This window comes from Hydra viridissima, unplaced genomic scaffold (assembly GCF_058129835.1).
Source record: "Hydra viridissima isolate aposymbiotic clone 2 unplaced genomic scaffold, HvirCarnegie_v1 scaffold_14, whole genome shotgun sequence".
Taxonomy (NCBI): domain Eukaryota; kingdom Metazoa; phylum Cnidaria; class Hydrozoa; order Anthoathecata; family Hydridae; genus Hydra; species Hydra viridissima.
In genome coordinates, this window is record NW_028324313.1 from 409,258 (window position 1) to 430,555 (window position 21,298).

At 28.8% G+C, this 21,298-nt stretch overlaps 2 protein-coding genes across 8 annotated transcripts; one reads left to right on the top strand and one right to left on the bottom strand.

The window, feature by feature from the left end:
• Positions 1–318: 318 nt before the first annotated feature.
• On the bottom strand, positions 319–14,565 carry LOC149878660 (chitotriosidase-1-like). 2 transcript variants are annotated; one of them, XM_090071968.1, is made up of 9 exons: positions 14,328–14,565; positions 14,101–14,247; positions 7,184–7,367; positions 2,249–2,423; positions 1,764–1,889; positions 1,449–1,611; positions 1,037–1,272; positions 578–937; positions 319–451 (listed from the first exon to the last, which is right to left on the bottom strand). In XM_090071968.1, the coding sequence occupies exons 3-9, from the start codon at positions 7,226–7,228 to the stop codon at positions 333–335; spliced, it is 1,224 nt and encodes a 407-aa protein (XP_089928094.1). In that variant the 5' UTR covers positions 7,229–7,367; positions 14,101–14,247; positions 14,328–14,565; the 3' UTR covers positions 319–332. The 2 variants fall into 2 exon arrangements, 1 of the variants encoding a protein (XP_089928094.1); XR_016446957.1 differs by lacking the exons at positions 319–451; positions 578–937; positions 1,037–1,272; ... (1 more) ...; positions 1,764–1,889; positions 2,249–2,423 and adding an exon at positions 5,972–6,137.
• LOC149878661 (thymidine kinase, cytosolic-like) lies at positions 5,950–13,133 on the top strand. 6 transcript variants are annotated; one of them, XR_016446958.1, is made up of 7 exons: positions 5,950–6,080; positions 7,643–7,674; positions 10,079–10,192; positions 11,325–11,418; positions 11,734–11,833; positions 12,188–12,307; positions 12,649–13,133. XR_016446958.1 is itself a non-coding variant. In XM_090071969.1 (7 exons), the coding sequence occupies exons 1-7, from the start codon at positions 6,012–6,014 to the stop codon at positions 12,835–12,837; spliced, it is 708 nt and encodes a 235-aa protein (XP_089928095.1). In that variant the 5' UTR covers positions 5,950–6,011; the 3' UTR covers positions 12,838–13,133. The 6 variants fall into 6 exon arrangements, 5 of the variants coding, with proteins under 5 accessions (XP_089928095.1, XP_089928098.1, XP_089928099.1 ...); XM_090071969.1 differs by having other exon boundaries at positions 11,744–11,833; XM_090071971.1 differs by lacking the exon at positions 5,950–6,080 and adding an exon at positions 7,282–7,415 and having other exon boundaries at positions 11,744–11,833.
• Positions 14,566–21,298: the final 6,733 nt, after the last annotated feature.

A 21,298-nucleotide genomic window follows, 5' to 3' on the forward strand; every position in this document is an offset into this window, starting at 1 on the left:
CAAAAAAAGTTTGAAATTTAATTTGAAAGTATAAAGTAAATATTAGGCTGAAATGTGTATTGATGGAGGATTTTTAAAATGCATTTTTTTCAATATATTGAAAACACCTCCAGATATTCATTTTTTTTTTTTTTTTTTAAATTGGATATATGTTAGAAGGTACCAAAACCAAAAATTTCAAAATATATATTTATCCAAAAAATATATTTATATATTTATAGCATTACAATCAGAGTAATAGTATTAACTAATTATTTTTTTTTTTGTAAAAATAGAGGGAATATCATTCTCACGTTTAATCTTGATAAAGATGATTTATCTCGTAAAGATGATTAACCTCGTAAAGCCAGAGCAACAGATGAAATTAAAGGGTAACGACCTTGACCACAAAAGTTTCCGTTGAAGTCATCGAGGTCAAGAGACCAAAACATTGCACCTGCAAGACCTTTAGCTGCAAGAAATGTTATTTAGTTGACAATAATTAAAATTTAAAAGAATTAAGTTTATGAATACGTAATTAACTTATCCATTAACACGATTTTTTAAATGTGTATTTCACAAAAAAAAAAAAAGTTACCAATAATTTGCGTGTCTACTTTCTTTTTTAAACTTGCTTGATCATCAAATCCTATCCACTTGTCATCTAAATACCCGTAAGGAGCATCAACAATGCTACTTTTTACTACTGTTAATGTCATCTTGCAGATCTCGTAGTAAGAAAGAAAACCTTCTTCCCCAGTGTAATCACCTTTAGGAGCTTTGTTCCAACTTCTGTTAATAATTGGCGCCCCCAGACCATTATAATCATTTTGCTTTAAATAAAAAGCTCGACCGTACGTAGCCAACCCGAGAGCGATTTTGTTTGCGGGAAATCCGCGCGTGATCCAATAATCAACGGCATACGGTACTGTAAACTCATTGCGATTTGTTGCATTGGCTAAATAAAATGATAAGTTTTCAGTAGAAAAACTTTATTAAATGAATAATTACTAAATGAGGATTGAAAGTACAAAAGAAAACTTTGTAAATGTCTTACCACCATCTCCTGCCATGGCTGTATGATGCCCGGTTATGTTATCCCAAATTCCATGCAGATCGTACGCCATCAAGTTTATAAAGTTTAATAGAGAACCCAGTTCATTTACTTCATAACCAGCGTCCACAGTTATATAGGATGCAGAAACCGCAGCCGTGAGAAGAAGCCTCGATTTGTTTCTTGTATTTGCATCATCATCAAACGCCTGAATAAATTCTTTGCAAAGAATGGTATACCTAAAAACATAATCCTTGAGTTGATTAGATGTGTATGCAATATTATGGACAGCTGCAGTTACAGATGCAGATGTAGATATCATTCGATGATAAAAATTAAAGCAATTATTGTTAATGATTATGTATGTATTTTACTTATATGTATGTATTTTACTTATATGTATGTATTTACTTACATCTGCTTATCACCAGGTGGTGAGTTTCCTCTGCCAGCAGGATATTCCCAATCAAGATCCAATCCGTCAAAGTCGTATTGACGAAGTAGATCAGCTGAAGATTTAATAAACGCCTGCCGGTTAGTTTGACTATTCACCATCATTGAAAACTTTGAGACGGCGTCTAAAACGTTATAAGTTACATGATGAATATATTAGTTCAAAAGAGCGCAAAATTGAAATAAAAAGTTAAAATACAAAACTAAAGAAAAAGATTTTTTTTTTTTAATGATGATTACGGTTGGCTACATTAGAATTTACCAATAATTATTTTACCATCTTTTTCGTGATTCCAGCCTCCAACAGCGAGTAAAATCTTGAGGTTAGGATTTTTTAGTTTGAGAGCCATCATGCGAGGGAACATTTTGTCATCGTTCCATTCGTACATGTCAAGCTTGTTGTCTAAACAAGATTTAGAACAGAGCTATCGAGAATTAACTGCGCTTCAGATTTGAGTACAGTTGTTCACTTAGAATAGATTGAAACTTAACAAAAAAATCAGCAGAAAAAAGAAGATTTTATTTTAAATTTGTTGTTGTTCTTCTTTTTGGAGTGAACATTTTTAACTGACGTCTTGCTAAATAAAAAAGATTAAAACGTAAGCTGTGATTGGTCTAATTTGTTCTTCAAAAAGGTTTTTTCAGCGGACAGTTTAAAGATATAGTTAGTTTTTTCCAAGTAATGAAAAGAAAAGAGTTAGTTTTTTCCAAGTAATGAAAAGTTGATATACATACAGTAATATTAAATGTCACTTTTCTTACATGAAGTGATTTTAGCGAAAGCATAATTTATATGCGTGCATAGATTTGGGTCAATATCTTCAGGCTGAAATTTGGCTGGTGCGCGCCGATACTGTGCCCAGTTTGTGTAATAACATACCCTGATGAAGCTATCTACAGTTACGGATAAGACAAAGAACAGAAGGAGAAAGTATACCTAAAAAAATTTATAAATCAATTTTATTTTATTAATAGTAAAATTTTTATACCTTTTTTATTTTTTATTAGGATATTCCTTTTTCAATTATTATAATTATTATAACTATTATAATTATTCCCTTTCTTAAGCTTCATTGACCTTCAACCCATTTGTTTGATTACAGGTACCTTGTCTCTTATTTTAGAAATAAGTAATTTGAAGTTGAATAAAAATATGATACCAATTTACCTTGATCATTGTAGCTTTTGAAGTTATTTTAGCTGAAGACTTTCTCAAGTTATTTTAGCTGAAGACTTTCTCAAATAACCCCAAGTATAAATAGTTACTGATGCACAGGGGGCTTGATGCTTAATTCCGGGTTAAAAAATTTTAACCTTTAAAATTACAGCTTATTAGGTTGTTGGGCTACGCAAAGTTATCAAATTAAACTTTAAGTCATAAGTTGAAATTATCCGATAAGACTGTATAATTTAATTAACGATAAAGGGGATTAACAATCCACTCACACAAAACGAAGAAATAATCCGGACCGGCAAATGCGATGGGAAACAAGACAACAAAAAATAATAATAAACTCAACCAAATGCCTAAAAACAAGTATGATATCACCGAAGATGACATCTCTAAGAAGATGACAGCTCATAGAACAAGGAGACTAATTCTAAAAAGGGCACGAAATAGTAAACCATAACAATACAGATAATTATTTTTGTATTTTATTTATATCATTTGATGTTTTCTTGTTAATTAACTTAAACTATGGTATGATATTAATAAAAACACAAACGTCATATTTTAGGTTTAGGTTTTGTATAACTCTGAAGACAATTTGATCTTATAGGTCCAATCACCTACTTTTTTGATGGGTTTAATGCATTACAATTCTATAGCGGCATGTTATAGGTTCCATTAATATGTTAAGATTTCAAAAAGCAGCAGAAGCTGTCGACGTTATATATATGTTTTAATAACATATTATATATACATCTTATATATGCTTTCAACAAACAATAAAATTATATGCAGGCGCGGATCTAAGGGGTGGCAATTGTGGCAACGGCCACGTTGTTTAAATTTAACGGCAGCCCCGTTAGTTTTGGGTTTTTTTCATAAGGAATATCCTTTAAAATTTAGATTTGTCTACCGCAGTTTACGGATTTTGGCTATAGAGATTCCTTGCTATGGCCACATCGGTTCTTATTATAGGTTACCGATATTTAATTCAATATATAAATGCTGTGAAAAAATATGAAAATATCGATCATTTATCGAAATTTTAATCGTGAAAACAAAATTTGACCACACAGTTACAAATTCCTGGATCTGCGCCTGGTATGTATGTTTTTATAAACAAAAAACAATTGACGAAAACGATTTTTTTTATTTTTTAAATAAAACTTTTGACTTGCTAATTTTTTTAAAATAGTAAGAAAAAGTTTTACCAAATTTTTCAAGAAAAGAAACTATTAAAGTTCAATCGCACATTTTATCTGAAAAAAATGGCGTTTACTCGGTGTGTGCTCTTTGTGCCATATCTAGTAATCGTATCTACAACTATAAATATCATTTGCGATTCAAACTTCAAAATGAATAAAGGAAGATATTTAATTTTGTACATTTGCATGTTTTTGACCCTCGTTCCTCATCTTCTAAATGTGTTATTCTTATTTTTCTAGTTTTTAGAAAAAAGGTAGAGACCATGCCAGATGATACTCTTTCTCAATCGATACTTTAGATAAATTGGTTTTTACGCACGCTCTAAATTAGCGCTGATTCCTTTTAAACTAGATGCATTTGCTTTAAACTTGTTACAAAAGATTTTCTAAAAATAAGATTGATAAAAACTTCCATTTCATTTATTCCTCTGCTAACAAAACTATTTGAGACTTACCAAAACATAAATATAAATTAAAAGAATAATCAAATATAAAAGAAAAGAATGGAAATGGAGTTAAAAAAAAAAAAAGGAACCAGTTAAATTAAAACTTTAGCTTCTGCTTTAAATGAATTATTCATGAAGGCTGAGAAATTCCTTCTGATAAACCACATTTCTCCTCTTGCAGATCTCATTATCACTCAGGGTATTGTTTGTCAAAATAACATTCGAGTTTAAGCCTTTTTCTTCACTTGAAATTAAGCCTGGAGTAATTTTTTCGTTTTTGATATTTGCGGTCGTTTTTTTTTTATAGCTTTTTAAAAACTGTGAAATTGTTTACAAAGCGCCAATTTGGTTTTAGCAAGACAACTATGGTGGCAAGAAACAAAAAAAAAAATTTTTTTACATAGGTCTACAAACGGTTCAGGGAAAGGGGGGGGGGAGTAGGGTCAGTGTCTAGAACCCCTACTTTTGATTGTGGTGAAAATTCGTTTTGGAAGTGTTTTATATTGTATTATGCTGTGAAATGTTCAATAAAAGTGTTTAATAAATTTTTTGCTTTAATTTAGATAAGACTATGTAACCTCCTTTATCAACTTAGTAATATAAAACCTTTGGGGTGTACCTTAAAACCTAAAACAAGTGGAGGGGACACACTTTTTCTTCTACCCACCTTAGCGTCCCATCCTCTGAAAAAAGCAAGTGTTGAAAAAAAGGAAAATATTTAAAGATGGAAAATAGCTTTTAATAACAGCAAAATTTACATCATCTTTTTAGCAACTCACTTGAAATAGTATATTATTTGGAGGCAAAAGCTCACCCATATTTTCCTCAATAACTCTTGGTAAAAATGACAAAAGGGTTAAAGGCTGTAGAAATTCATTAAAAATTCACCCAGTAAATAAAACTGTTAACAAAAAAGAAAACTTTGAAGATTGTTAAATCGTGTCAGCAGCCCTCATTGTAAAATCATCTTCTCGTACATGTGCTACTAGAAGATGTGTCAGCAGCCCTCATTATAAAATCATCTTCTCGTACATGTGCTACTAGAAGATGTGTCAGCAGCCCTCATTATAAAATCATCTTCTCGTACATGTGCTACTAGAAGATGTGTCAGCAGCCCTCATTATAAAATCATCTTCTCGTACATGTGCTACTAAAAGATGTGTCAGCAGCCCTCATTATAAAATCATCTTCTCGTGCATGTGCTACTAAAAGATGTGTCAGCAGCCCTCATTATAAAATCATCTTCTCGTACATGTGCTACTAAAAGATGTGGTCAAGGCTGAATACTAATTACTTTAAAATAGATTTGCTTTATATGTTTTCTACCTCCAAACCATAATTTATTATACAGTTTTTAGTTGTTCTAGGCATTTTCAAGGTTGCAAAGAGGCCAATAATGGCAAAATGAACACGACAGGGGTTGGGTTAAATAAAATTTTTGAAATTTTTTAAGTATTAGCTAAGCACCTATTTAACATCTTTCATAAAAATTTTAATGCAATATACACGAAACTCTATTTGCTCAAAGGTTAAGCTGGCTTATAAAATAGTGTTTGTAAAATAGTTTGGGTAATATTTGTTTTAGCTTCATCAAATAATTACTTAGGATTTTACAATTTTTGTCGGTAGGCCGGTCCTTAGGCTCGCAGTTTACGCTCCAGCGTGCTTTTGAAGGTAAGCACTTGCAAGCATTACATAAAAAAATGAGTCTGGACAAACTCTTGATTTATCGTCAGCATTCTCATCCCCATGTTAATAATGGACAAATACAGGTATAAAATCTTTTTAATATACATATATTTCAATCGGCTCAATAAATGCGAGATAATCTAAAACAGAATAAGATACACTTGTGTGAGATTAAAACTAATAAGATTTGTGGTTTTTGATCTGTTATATACTTTAGTTCCCTTATAAGGACATTTAATAATGCGGTTGAAAATCAACATGTTAATAAAATTTTAAAAAAGTAATAAATTTGATAAATGTTTTTTTATATTAGTTTATTTTTATGATATTACTTTTGCAAAAAGTTGCCAGATTGCATTTTTGTGAGTCTGAAACTGCGATACTTAACAGAATACAATATCAGTTAAAATATATATTGAAAAATATACACCAAAATGAAAATTCCATCATCATATTTTGTCATTAAGTATAGACATGGTAGTTTTCTACTTAAGGAAAAAAAAAGCAAAGATGAGACTCTCAAAAGTGTGAAAACAGTAATTGAGATTGCCAAAACTCTAGTTCTATTGGTGGTTTAACAATTTTAAAAAGCAAATGATATGTTTATTATTCTTAAGATTACAAAGGAGAAAATATTAGGAAAGGTAAGAAAACATTTTGGGAAAATAAAGCAACCAAAATTTTTAAAGGTTTTAAAAGTAGTAAATGGTAAAAGCAAGTCTGAAGAGAAGGAAAGTATTACATTTTGAATAAGAGATTTGTGGGTATTGTAATGCATCTTTATACAATCACTCCACCACTATAAGCTAGTCAAGTGTTCATTACCCCAAAGTTTGTAGAATAAAAAGATTCTTCTAATGGAACTGTTGGTTGTAAGTCAAAGAAAAAAGTCTGATGCCAGTAGGTCTAAATTTTATAGTTGAAATAATTTAATGGTAAAGAGAGGAAAACTGAATCTTATGAAATTTAAAAAAAAAAAGAATTTGTTGAAAGTGCCATATTTTTATATGTTCATTTAAAAATTGTGTGCTAAATTGATTTCATAAATAAAATTTTATTCATTTTTGAATTGATTGTGAACAAGAGCACGAAGATTTTACATTTTTAAGCACCGCAAACTGAGGTCAGAGAATGAGCATTTAAAGAAGTATTAAAATGATCACTAAATTTTAAGGAGTATGCTTACTTTGTTTAAAGATACTGAAGCAGCCAGTCCCAAATAAATTACCATAATACTTAATGTTTAAAAACACCACATTTTAGACAACTTCCACACAGTTGCAGCTGAAATTGTGATTGGTCTTGAAAGGATTTTTATGTTTTTGGTTGTTTCCCTCAGATTATTCTTATCTTGCATGTAATCCAAGCAACTACAAAGAAAGCATGACATGATAATTAGATAATTCACACCATTTCAAGTAGAGCTAATTCATTATTTGTTTTAATTACTGTTCATTTTATGCAAATAATTTGAGTATTCATTTTAAAATGCAATTAGAACTTAATATTCACTTAAGAATTTTAAAAATGAAATTTTGATATTCATTTTTAAGTTTTTTTTAATTTTAATATGATTTTTTTTTATTTTAAAATTAATAAAGTTTTAATACTACAGTTCTTCTAAAAGCTTTATGATTTTATTTAGTTGATTTTTGGTCCGATGTTTTCTGGAAAAACGTAAGTGGTTTTTAAATAATTATGTGTTCTAATTGTGTTGATATAAATTTAATCCTAGATTTTGATAAATTTTTGTGAGGCTATTTGTTATCTAAGATAAGGAAATCCTTAAAATTCTTTGTCTCTGAGATATAATCTTTTGAAATATTTTACAACGTTAAGAACCTTATTTTTTAAACAATTTTTGCTGAGACCTTCAAATTTTGTAATTTATAACAAGTCTGTGAAGATATTATTATAATGTATTTACATATCAAAAAAAAAAAAAAAAAAAGAAGACATTTAGGGATTTTTATCTATTCCAATTATCTATGTTTTTATCTATTCCAACATTTAAAAAAATTAAGTTTTAATACTCAAGCTTAAGATACTAAAAATAAAAGCACCCACAAAGCAGAAAAATGGATTTTTAAAAGCTTGATGCATAAGTATAAGTGTTTTAGAGTTAAATAGTTGATTTGGATGAATTTATAAACCAGGATTGGTGGATTGTAGTTTTTGAGAAAACAAGGTATTGGATGCAATTTAGTTAGAAGCTTGGAAGCCTTAAAAATGGCTCAAACTAGTTTTTAAAAAAGTTGTTTGCTGTTCAAATTCATGGAAAACTAAGATAAAACTAAATAATCTTAAGGGGTTTAAATTTTCTTTTTTTTTTTTACCGATATAAATAATAATGGGGAAGTCAAGTTATTGGAACAAGCATAAAGTTTCTCGGAAACTTTGAAAAATATTTTTACTTTGAAAAATATTGTTGGGTTTTAACTTGCTGTTGGTGAAACAACTAAAAATTTGTCAAATTTTTTATTCTCAAATATTTACTACAAGGAAATAAACATCAATTACTATAGAATTTCATTCATTTATTAGAAAAACTTTAAAACAAGATTGACATTTTAAAATAAACGCCGCGCTATGTTTACTCAAAGAATCAGAGAGTAAAAATTAAGTGTTTTTTAAGGTTACGTAAGAAAATGAAAAGAAAAAAATAAAATCAAAACTACTTATACAAACTTCACCAATTTTTTCACTTCAAAAATTCTAAGCTTTCATTATTTAGATGATATTTCATTGCATCTAGCGCCAACAGGTTAAAACTTTTAAAGTTTAACTTAACAAAAGTGAGACATGACTATTAGTCCTCTTGAATCCTTGTACTGCATCTTTAAAAAAAAACTGTATTCAGCAAATTCAAATGATATTTAAGCTAATGTTTAACTTTTATATTAATTTATTTTAATATAATTAATATAATTAATTTAAATTAATATTTAATTTAATGATATTTAAGGTCATATGGTAGGGTGAACTTTAAATGCTGCATACATGCTGCATGGCTTATGGCTATGTAATGGTGCTCTTTAATTGATTGATTTCAATGAAAAATTTCAATGAGTTCACCTACAGAAGGAGTTACTAGGACAAAATTACATTTAAAATAGGACATCTGCCACTGATTCTAGTTAATATTCTCAATATTTCCATCAAATAAAGAACTTTATGTTCAGCACTTAGAAATTTCAAACTTGTTACTTTTGTATACTTGAAAGGAACTCCACATAAAGTTCTCTTATGTAAACTATATATAGTAAGAGTCTCTTTTGAACACGTTTTCTTACAGCACCAACTTTAATAGAAACTTGTTGCCAGGACACTATTAAGAGTACTTGTCATATTGGTAAAACTTATAAAACCTTTTACCAATGTTTCTTTTTTTGCTACCAATATGCCAATTAGTTCCTTCAACTTCCTAGCACTATTTACCATTCTCTGGGTAGTTGAAGAACAGTTATGAGTATCATCAATGCTTTAACTTTTGGGAACCAAATTTAATAATTTTACTTTTTCAAATTTTAACTTTGTGTTAAAATTTTAGTTCGTTTTACAGCATAGTTTCAGGTTTATTGGTAAGCACTTCTGGGTTTTTTAAGAGTTTTTTGTGCTGGCTGCAAATTAATTTAATCAGATTACAGTAGTGAATAATAAAATGAAGAATAAGCATAAAGAAAAAAAAAGTTTTTTTTTTTTTTTGAAATTTAAAACAAAATAAATGAAGCTGTTCAGAACCATTTTCAGGAATTCATACTTGCCACTGAATTATGTTTGATGCTTAGTTTTTTAAAAAAACTTATAGTCTGCTATGTTTAAAAACTTATCCAATTATGTATTTTACCTCATCATAAGTTTTCAGAACACTCATCATAAGTTTTCAAGCCTTTTTTTAAAATCCTTTTTTCTACTTTGTTGATGTATTTTTGGTCCAATTTGAAACTCCCAGCAAAACTTATTTTAAAAATTTAAGGCTCCAAACTTAGTAATAAATAATTCCACAAGGTTTTAACAAATTCTGAGATTGAAAAAAATCACTTGAAATTTTAGTACTTTAGAAATGCTTATTTAAATTTAGAACTGAATTACTGAGGCGAATTACTCGTTACAATTTTGCACGGTACAAATGTTTATTAATTAAGTATGAAAAGGATACCCGTTATATTGGTAATGGGGTTGTTACACATGATCAGTAAGTTAATTTTATAATAAATAGTTCTGTTAAATTTCCATTATTGTTCTGTAAAGTTACTATTGCTTTGTAAGTTGATTGCAATTTCAAAAGTAGTTTCTGCTTGCGTTTTTGTTTTTATTTTTATTTAAGAAAGAAAAATTCAAATGTTTTATTAAAAGTTCTGATAGCAATAAAAAAGCTTTTAAAATATAAAAATGTTTGACTAAAAGAATTTTTTAATGAAATCATAATGAAAAAAAAAAACTTTTCTAATATTCTTTTGAGATCTCTAAGTTTTGTTCAATTTTCATATTGACTTTCGTTGTGATCAAATTTTTTATGAGGGGTGAAATGAATTATTGAACCGCTCTTTTTATAAGATTTAAACCTAAGCAAAATCCATTTATGTTTTCTCATTTGTTATTTTATAAAAAAATATTTCTTTGTTTGTTAATTTGCTTGTTGTAATCCCTTGTTGGTTAAGAATTACTTTTTGTGTGTGGAAGTTCTGGCATTGTGCAATTTAATTGTGCCATAGTCATCAAGCTATTTAAAGACACACTTTTGCTTAAAGTTTTATATATTCCACTCTACAGAAAGAGAAATAAAAATACTTTTATGAGATAAAAATAATGAAAAAAAAAATAACATAAATAAAAATTATTTACATTGTCATCTTTAAGTCTCCTTTTATACCTTTGTGAAGGAGAAGGAAAAGAAGTATTGCCAGGCCACAAAGTCATATTGGCTTCTTTTAAACTTTTCTGAGATGTGATGGAAGCCATTAAAGAATCTTCACCATCTATGATGCCATCTTTATTCCAGAAAAATTTAAAAAATTTTTCAAAACTATAAAAACTAAAACTTTTTGATTTAAAGAGTTTAAAGAAAAGATCTTCTTATCAAATCTTCTTAGATTTAAGAAGATTTGGATATATTGTAAAAAAAGTCTCATCAAGGTCTATTATGCTCTCTCAGTCTCTAAGATCTTGTAAATTCTTTTCAGAAATTCAAGTAATCCTAAAAACTAAACTAAGTTTCTATTCTGTAAAAGGCTAGTTGAATTTTCTTACCAAATCAATAAACAGACAATTCAGTTGATAGCTCTTGTAGGTTTTTTTTTTATACATATACTTACTTTGTTAAACAGGCGTGTTCATCAAGCAGTTTCATGCTCGACCCTCAGAGATGTGAGACATATGACCGAAGAATTTGAAGTTATAGGTGTTGATGAAGGACAATTTGTGAGTTAATGTTTTATTTTAACTTTTTTTTGAAATATTCTTCTAGAAATATCAAAAATATTTTTAAAGTTGTCTGCAGTTTTTTTAAGGACAGAGAATATAATAACTAAACATTTTCAAGAAATCACAACAGAATTTTAAGGGAACTTTACAACTTTTTTTTGATTTTCTTTTTTTGTTTTTCTCCTTTATTTTTGAATGTTAAAAATAACGAAAAAACAAACAAAAAAAGAGCAAAAAAAAAATGACAAAAGTACTGTTGCAGTCTTTTAATATGCTTTACTAAAGTTTAATTAAAAATAATAGTTTCAATAGTTTTTTTTAGTACCCTGACGTTGTCCAGTTTTGTGAGGATATGGCTCGAATGAAAAAAACAGTGATTGTGGCGGCTCTTGATGGAGACTTTCAGCGCAAGGTATGAAGTATTTAAAATGATATGTATTGAAGACTACTTCATCTTTATAACTGTAAGAATGTGTGGAAATTCTCAAGTCCAATATACCTATCTACAGAAATTTTACAAACTTTGATTTGCAATCAAATATATATATATATATATATATATATATATATACAGGAATTTTACAAATTTTGATTTGCAATGAAGACTTGTCTTAAATTAAAGTTGAAGAACTAAAAATATTTTTGTAATTATATTTTTTTTTTGGGGGGGGGGGGGAACTAGTTGTTGATAAGTTTTAGGTTCTTTATTCCCATTTTTTTGTACCTTCAAATTGCTTTCAATTGACTTTTCTTTTTTTTTTTTAAGCCATTTGGAAACATCATTGAGCTAGTTCCTTTAGCTGAAAGTATTGTGAAGTTGTCAGCTGTATGTATGAATTGCTTTGGTGAAGCCTCATTTACAAAACGGTTATGTCCAGATACAGAGGTAAACTCTTTACCTTGTGAAGTTTTTTTTTTTTTTTTTTTTTTTTTTGTTTTTCTGTTAAAAACGATGTAAATCTACTTAAAAAGTGTTGACCGATTTTCTGCAAAATGCGTCTCCTAGTTGAATTTAACTTGGATAGTAACTTGGAAGTAAAGTCATGTTTAATTGCCTTTCAAATGGTGTCAGATTATATTTCAAAGCAAAACAGTGATTTTTATCAGTGCAGTAAACCTTTATCTCTATATACAGGATGCGATAATTGCAATGTTTTTTTAAGAGAATCGCTTTTGAGCTTTAAGCATATTGATGCTAATCGCCAAGACTTTTTAATGTTTTTTTAGGTCGAAGTCATCGGTGGTGCTGATAAATACATGGCGGTTTGTAGAGATTGTCACAAAAAGAAAATAGACATAAATATAGTTGGCGCTCTGCATCAAAGAGCTGACGAAAATCGAACAACCTTAAAGGCTATTGATAATATACAATTGCCGACAGGCACGTTTCGAAAAAAGGAAAGCCTTTTAAGTTAATCCTCCTCTACGCAAATCGTTTTTGACGGTTAAAATTTTTGATACAAAAAAATGTTATAACTTATAATGCTCTAAAAACCTTTAGAATGCAACTAGTTGTTCAGTTTAACAAAAGTGCATACTCTTTATAAGATTTTTAATATAAATGGTGTTAATATTTACTTTGGGTTATGTATATTTATATACGGTAATATATGTTTTTTGTTTTTTTTGGCGTTGTTACATATCAACAGTAGAAAGCGATTCATTTATGTATATATATATATAACACAATAAAAATATACGCACAATAAAAATCTCTGCTTTATTTATATTGGTTCATTTTTGCGATACACATTCCATTTTGTTTAAACCTCAAATATGTTTAGAAAATAAATATTTAAATTCTAACAAACAGAATAACGTTCACTGTTTTCCACTCAAACTTCAAGTCACCAATTAAGTATATTCATCATCATCATCATCATCATCATCATCATTTTTATATTTTAAAAACTTTTATTGCTATCAGAAGATTAAGTATAGGAATGAATCTGGCTTAAGTCAGCATAGCTTCTTGACGAATATACTCTTCACGCTACTTGCAAAAGAGAAGAGATGTGAATTTTTGCAGCAAAATTTTTACCGGTTGGGTAAAAAAAAACATGTAATTACTGGTCTAAAAATCATTACTTTGTGTAATCTTGTTAAATAAGATGAATTACTAAATAGATTTATAATAAACAGAAATTGCTTCATTGGCGTCTTAGACTTAACTATTGACACTAATTATTAACTTGTTGAAATATTAAAATATTGAAAATTCCTTTACATGGTGATGAATCATGGTCGAAAATAACTTAGATGCTTTTTAACAAAAAAAAAAAAAAAAAAGGAAGCCTTTTAATAATCCCAACGTGTTAAATGAAATTTCATGATTTTGAAATAATCGAATTCCTTTAATTATGATAATTAATGATAATTTAATGATGCTGAGAATAAAATATCTTCAAATAATTTTAGAATCGACCAATCGAGCACTATAAGAAAAATGAACTCATGAGCTGATTGCCAGATACATTCATAATTGCTTATTGTTGCTGATAATTTTATTTTCTCGCAGCATTAATACTTCTAAATGCCAACGGATAAATGCCATTTATTAATAAAGCAGAAGGTAACCTGATTTTCTGTTACTTGAAATCGTTTCAAACAACTTCAAAAATCATGCAAAGCAAGTTTTAGAACTTTAATTCATCTATATTTTTAATTAAGTAAATATACCTAAGAATTACGCAAAATATTACTCAGTGCCAAGATCCTTAACCTGGTGATCTAACAGTCTAGTTTGTCTTCAAACAGCGACTTAAGCTTCATCTCAGAAGTCTTTTTCGCGTAAACAAAAGCAAAAATTTTAGTTTTCGTCGAACTCTAAAAAAGTTGACCAAAGTTCAAAAAAGAAGTAAAAAAAAACTCTAAAAGCTAAAAAAAGAAAAAAATCTAAAAACCACCTTAAGATATCGATAACAATCGATAGCAATCGATTTTTCCACAAAATTAAAGTTTTGAAAGCAAGATTTTTTGCGATAAGTTCAACGAAGCCAAAGATATGGATGACGCAACGAGACTTCGACTCACTCTGAATCCATAATCTTAAAAAATTCTCTCCCTATTTCATTGAACCTTGTAGCTTGTTCGACAGCCAAAAGTCATGAATTCGAGAAGCATCATTTAATCTTCAAAAATGAAGTAACGTATTTAAAATCTGTTATTAATCTGTTATTAATTTTAAATTTGATTTAGCTAAAGATTTAATTCATCAAAGAGATCTTGAAAGACAAAGACATTGATCCTACCAACAAAATGGTCTCCAAACAACTTAGGATAGATAACACCAATCTGATTTTCTAATTCAGACATGTTCTGGGTTTAGAATCATATGATGACAACCGTATGTGTTGGAGAAGTCATATACAATAGTACATGACTTCTCCAACACATACGGTTGTCAAAACAATACCCTACGGTTGTCAAAACAATACCCAATGTTATCCAAAATAATACAGGTATTATTTTGGATAACATTGTTGGTCAGATGTGACATTTTTATCATGAACTTGTCACATTCTCCTTAAAATGGAAAGACTCAAATAAATCTTCGATGCAATAAAACTGATGCAAACGCATCTTATTCGTTGCCTGGTTAACAGGTCATCACAGGTGAGCATGAACGCACAAATCTAATGCTGGTGAACTTTTAAATCATGTACATTTTTTTATTATTATTATCATTTGAGACTTTTAATTTATAATATTTTTCTTTATTACTATTTATCATTTTTGATTTTTTAATCACAAGCAGTATTTATAATCATCAATTATCATTTATCATTTATTTAAAATCATAATTATCATTTATCATGTGTTATTATTTAAATTTAGTTTTTAATGTTTTATTTGTTGGGTTTTTTATGAAACAATTTGAAACAATTTATTCCGGGAAACCTATTGGGATTAAATCTATCAATCGTTTGAGGTAGAGAGCACATGGTAAACACGTGGTCTTAAGCATAAACAAAAAATGAATTTCTATTTTTAAGAAAACTTTTTAAAAATTTTCGGAAAACATTTTAATATAAGTTGTTAAATAAAAAGATAAGACATTAAAAATGTTGCGTAATATACTTAGCGTTAAGTTTTTCTCATCTTCACGCTTGTATTTAAATGTTTTTTTAAATTCAAACAAACTTTTGCGACAGACTTTTTCGTTTTTACGATTTGTCTCTTTTTACGTACAAAATATCAAATCAAAATGTTCAAGCTAATTAAAGATGGAGGTTACTGTAATCATTGTACCCATTGCTAAGCTCCTTTTGTGACATATAAAACAGTTTTGGCTCTTCTTGAAAAACGTCGTCAGAAATTTGCAAATCAGAAACGTCTTGAAACATAAAAAAATCTGAGTCAAAAGCGTCTAACAATGTTAATTCTACTAAAGGTGAACTTGCTCGATTTGTATTTTGTTTTTCTGCTTCTTCAAATCCTGAATAAGGAGCTACACCAACATAGCTGTCGTTGGTGCTATTTGAACTTGACGAACTTTCAGTGAAACTGACGCTCACTTTATGAGGCTGCTGAACATCATTTAACGATGCATCATTCGTGTAATCTTCGACTGGCTCAGTATTTTTTGGAGGGGAATCCTCATTTTTAAGTTTAACCGATGCAAAACCAAAGAGTCTTCTATTTAACACAAGCCGTTCACCATAAGCTTTTATACTTTTTTTTCTTATGCTACCTATCGACTTAATACTTCCCATGATTTTTCGGCTCCCAAATTTTCTGCTACCGAGTTTACGCGGTTTTCCATCGGATGCGTCTAAGTGTCGCGGTTTATCAGAACTAGTTGGCATAATTTCTTCCTGAATATTCGGTATCTTATCCTCATCAGTTTCTAATTTTTCTTCAATAACTTTTTTGTTCTCTGGAGTTTCTTCTTTTTGAACGCATGCGATTTTTGGCAAATGATATTCGTTTGGTTCAGAAACCTCACTTTCAGAGCGAAGGTAGTGGTCTAACTCACTTGGGTTTGTCATTTTATAGTTTTTACACAAACGTTTAACAGACTCATAACTGCTCGCATCATCTTCCGTTTTAATCATTTGTCGCACTCCATTTGAATCAAACGGAATATCGTAGCTAACATCAGGTGATGAAAAATTAAGATTGTTTCGATAGTATATAGGAACAACACCAACCCCATACCCCAACGTTGATGATCGTTTATTGTTGAATAGAGGCTTTTCTTTTATACTGTCGGGCACAAAAATTTTATTTTGGTATGCTCTTAAGGAGCTTTGTTTCGATGACGACGAAGCGGATTCTTTTTCTGCAAATGATTTATTTTTGCGTGTTGAATTTTTATTCGGCTTATTTCCTAAAAAAATGTTTACTTTGATTAAAAAATAAAAATTAAACCTTATATATATATATATATATATATATATATATATATATATATATATATATATATATATATATATAATTATATAAGTTTTATTAAAATTATGATTAAGTTTTATTGCCAACAATTAGAAATTAGGAAGGAGATAGTCTATGCAATTTGTTGAACAAATTTGTTTAACAAGTTTTCCTGTAGAAAAGACGGTTAGGCTAAATTCGTTTTTCATTCTGCAAGTTTTCTGAAAATTAAAAAAAAGAAATTAATTCTAGTAATTCTAAGGTAAAGATGTGGTTTTGTCCTTCAAGTCTCAAGGGATTTTTAATATTTGTTGTTACCATGCTTACAGTAAACATCGGGTATTAAATGAACAAATTATTACTTTAGGCGAAGTCATTAATTTTTGCGTCCATCACAATTACGATTATGATGTTAAAATTGTTTGATCGCAGCTTTTAAAGTTTGGTTTTCTGAGAAATATTCTTTCAAACCCTGGAATTAAGCTCTTTTCTTAAAAGTCAGTTTAGACAATTTATAAACAAATTTTGTAAAATTGTTTTATATTAATGTTTTATATAAATTTAGATAAATATACAGGTCGATTACAATTACCTGATTGACTGTTCATAGCGTAACACAACGTAACAACGAGTATAAGCAAAAACAAGGCGAGGACACAGCCAATAGCAATAACAACGCAAGTCCGATCACATTTTGTATTAGTGGCAACATCTTTTGCAATGGTGTCTTCAACATCTCGTTGCTCAACGTGATGCTCTGAATGATACAAACTCACGTTAAATAAAAAAAAAATGCAGCTTTAAAAAAAAAATTTACTTTTTGAGAAAAAAAGGTTTTTCATGAACATTTAAATTTTTTGAAACACTGAAAAGTTTGAACGGTTGAAACAAACTTCACTTTTAAATTGACGAAACCGTTAAGAGTTGACAAAAGCCCCAACACCAACCCCGAAACACCAACAGTATAAAATTAGATTGCTCAATAATTCACTGAATAAATTTACAAACAAATAAAGATGTAAACAAAGCTTAAATAAGTTATGTGGAAATGATAACCTTGGATTGACTTTGAATAAACCGATGAAATCAAAATCAAAATCAACACAAATCTGTTGCACATCCTGGAAATAAAAAATCAAGTCAAATAATTTTATAGAAGCAAAGAATCTTTTTTTAGTGAAAAGTTTTTAATGAAATTTTACGTTTGGCGAATGAAAAGTGACTTTGTAAACTTTGTTTTGGAATTTCATTAAAAATTTAAAATAAAATAGTTTATGAAAAAATTGTATAGGAAATTACAAAGGAATAAAATATCAAAAAAAAATCAACGCAGATTTTATATTTCACCTGTTTCCTTTTTAATATTTTCTTTTTATGATTTTCTTATTGCAGCTTCTTGTTGCAGCTTCTTGTTGCAGCTTCTTGTAGCAGCTTCTTGTTAATTATGAATTCTTCTACGAGCTGAGTGAACTTTATAAGCGATTAATTTTCCATTCGAAACTCTCCCTAAAAAGACTTACAAAACAGTCATATTACTTATTGTTCTCAAAATGGCGGTCAGTTAATTGCTTTTTTATGGGGAATCTAATCACCTCTTTTGAACATGCGTTCAGTTATTAGATTTTAGCAATAATCCTTCGTTTAAATTTTTCTTTTCCGAAACGTTGGAATTTTTAGCGGATGCGTTTACTTTCAATAAGTGCACCATCGCTAAAATTTAGACAGGATTCTAAAATCTAGACAGGATTCTAAACTCTAGACAAGTCATTCGCTTTTTTTACTTGTTGTAAAACAGTAAACTTTTAGTAGCTTTAAACCGATGAAGGTTTTAGCGCCAACCTTGGCAAACTACACAATTGTTCTTGTATCTTCAAATAAAAAAAAATTAAATCAAATTTAAATTAAAAGAATAAAAAGAACATAAGAGGCTCATCTGAAACTCTTCCTTTAAAACTTCAATAAACTTCATGGTTACTTATATATAACATATATTTATAGTGATTCAAGATAATAAATCAAGTAATATCATAATCAATCAAAGCAGCAAGAATAAATCTTATAGTTTGTCAGTGATTGGTACCCTAAAAGAAAATAACTGACAAAATAGACATATGGTCCAATTGCACACAAAAACTTAATCGACTCTCCAAGCTAGCTTCTACTATAAAATCAATCTTTTTTTAATTTAAAATGTAATAATTCTTCTACAGCTATCTTCAGGATGATTATTCATTATTGTAATTAGTATTTGTATCTTTGTTTATTATACAAATAAGAATTATTACTTAAATGCCAATTATACGAAAAATGGATTTTTCTCAACAAAAACTGTGTACAAACCATTTAATTTGAATATTCATGGGAATAATTTGCAAATAAATACAATTTCATTCAAATGATCTGTTTTTCAAAAATTCATTTTTTGCTCTTGATGATTGCTTTACCTAAAAAATGTGAGATTCTTTACATCGATTTTTCAAGAATATTCGCTTTAATCTCACTTCACAAAACCTCTGATTTGGCCTCTCGCGGTAAGAAAGTATGACGGTTATGACTTATAAGATAAGTAAGATGGTTCGATCTTTTGACAGGATTCAAATTCAACGGAGGGGGCCATTTCATTTAGTTCACCTACTTTCTTTTTTTGTGGAAATATTCTTTAAAGAGTTTCAAAGAATGCTTAGGGTTTATTTACTTTCTGAAATCACAATCAAATGAATGTCCATTCTAAAATGTCACGAAATCTCTTTTTCCTTAGAGCTCCCTTGATTTTGGTTAAATCAACAAAATAGTTGTTCCCAAAACAATCGTATATCATGACTGTTCACCTTCATAGTTAACGTTGAACCAATACATTCCTCCAACATTCATTCACCCGTCGAAAAACAACAAATCCACACTTCGACCCAATTATATTTCAAATATTTGAAACTGTAATTAATCAGCCCAGTTTTTAATGTTTTGCTACCACAAAACAATTTTTTTGCTTTTTTTTTTGTGGATTATAAATCTTTTATACAGCAATTAGGCCATTTAAGTGCTTTTAAAAAGCCGCAATAATTGCAGCTGAGTTTAAAAGTGTATAATAGTACTTTAATAGAATAATTATGAAATAGAGCGTACCCTCTTTTTTTCCCAATTAAATATTATTATAACATCACCTGAAAGATCTACTATACCAAGCCGATTTCACGAACCCTCACAATTCAATGTTGTTGGAAGTTTTTTTTTATAAACTGCTAAGTGCTAACATCTATAAGTTCAGTATAGGATTTAAATCAACCCATAAAACCTTTTAGAAATAAGTTATTTTTAGTTGTTACTACAAATAAATACTGTATGCAAATAATATTTTACCATTTTCTTCATAAATACTTAAAAAATTAAAAAACTGAAAAGTTGGTATTTGTTCAATCATTTTTTATTTTATTATTTTATTTTATTATATTTTATTAATTTTTCAACACACTTTTAGGGATTTAATTTGGCTTCCGTTAGTTTTACTAATTTTACTAACGGAACTAGTTTTACTAACGGAAGCCAAATTAAATCCCTAAAAGTGTGTTGAAAAATTAATAAAATATAATAAAATAAAAATCCCTAAAAGTGTGTTGTTTGGCTTGTTGGCAATAAACAACCAAGACATGCAAAGTGGGTCCTCTATGTCTGATGTCATGCTCCAGATTTAAAATGGAATAGAATGTCTTGAATAAAAGGTATACTCGGCACATATTCAGCAAGAACTATTTCTTCTTTTAAATTTTTTTGGTCAATGTATGGGTTTTTTACGAGCTGTAACTAAGAACTACATTGGTAAATTGAATTGTTGAGTGTATTAATTTAGGCAGCTAAAGGATGGCAATTTTTTAACCACGTGATTATTAACATGCTGGCGCTTAATTATGATGTTTATAGCGGTTAATTCAAGCTAATTTGTTACTTTTTAATTGATTTGTTATGGGAAAAAAAAAAAAAGGTTTGATGCATGAATACCATTCTTCATTAAATATTTAAGTGATTTTCAAAGTTACAAGTTTACAAATCTCGAGTTCATTAAGAATAAGAAATAAAAATTCAAAAAATACTTTTGAGTTTTTTTTTTTTCTTTCTGTGTTATAATATTACAAAGTAATTTTTAAATTAGTAAATATTTGATAAATAATATTTTCTCGTAAGTTTGTTATAAAGCAAAGTATATTTTATTTTTTAACTGATACGTTAAGCAATCTAAACCTTATTTAAAACTTAATTATATATATATATATATATATTGGAGGGGGGGGGGGGGGGGGTTGTCTCATTACCAGCTGTTACGCATTACCTATACCAGCTGTTACGCATCACAACCTGTTATATCTTCATTTACCACGTATTTAATGATAGTGAAAAGTAACTGATTAAGTCTGGACACGTACATAATAACCTGGACCGCATTAATAACTTTAAGAAAATAATTGAAAATTGCATAAAGTAAGACGTGGACAATTTGAGCGGATCGCTA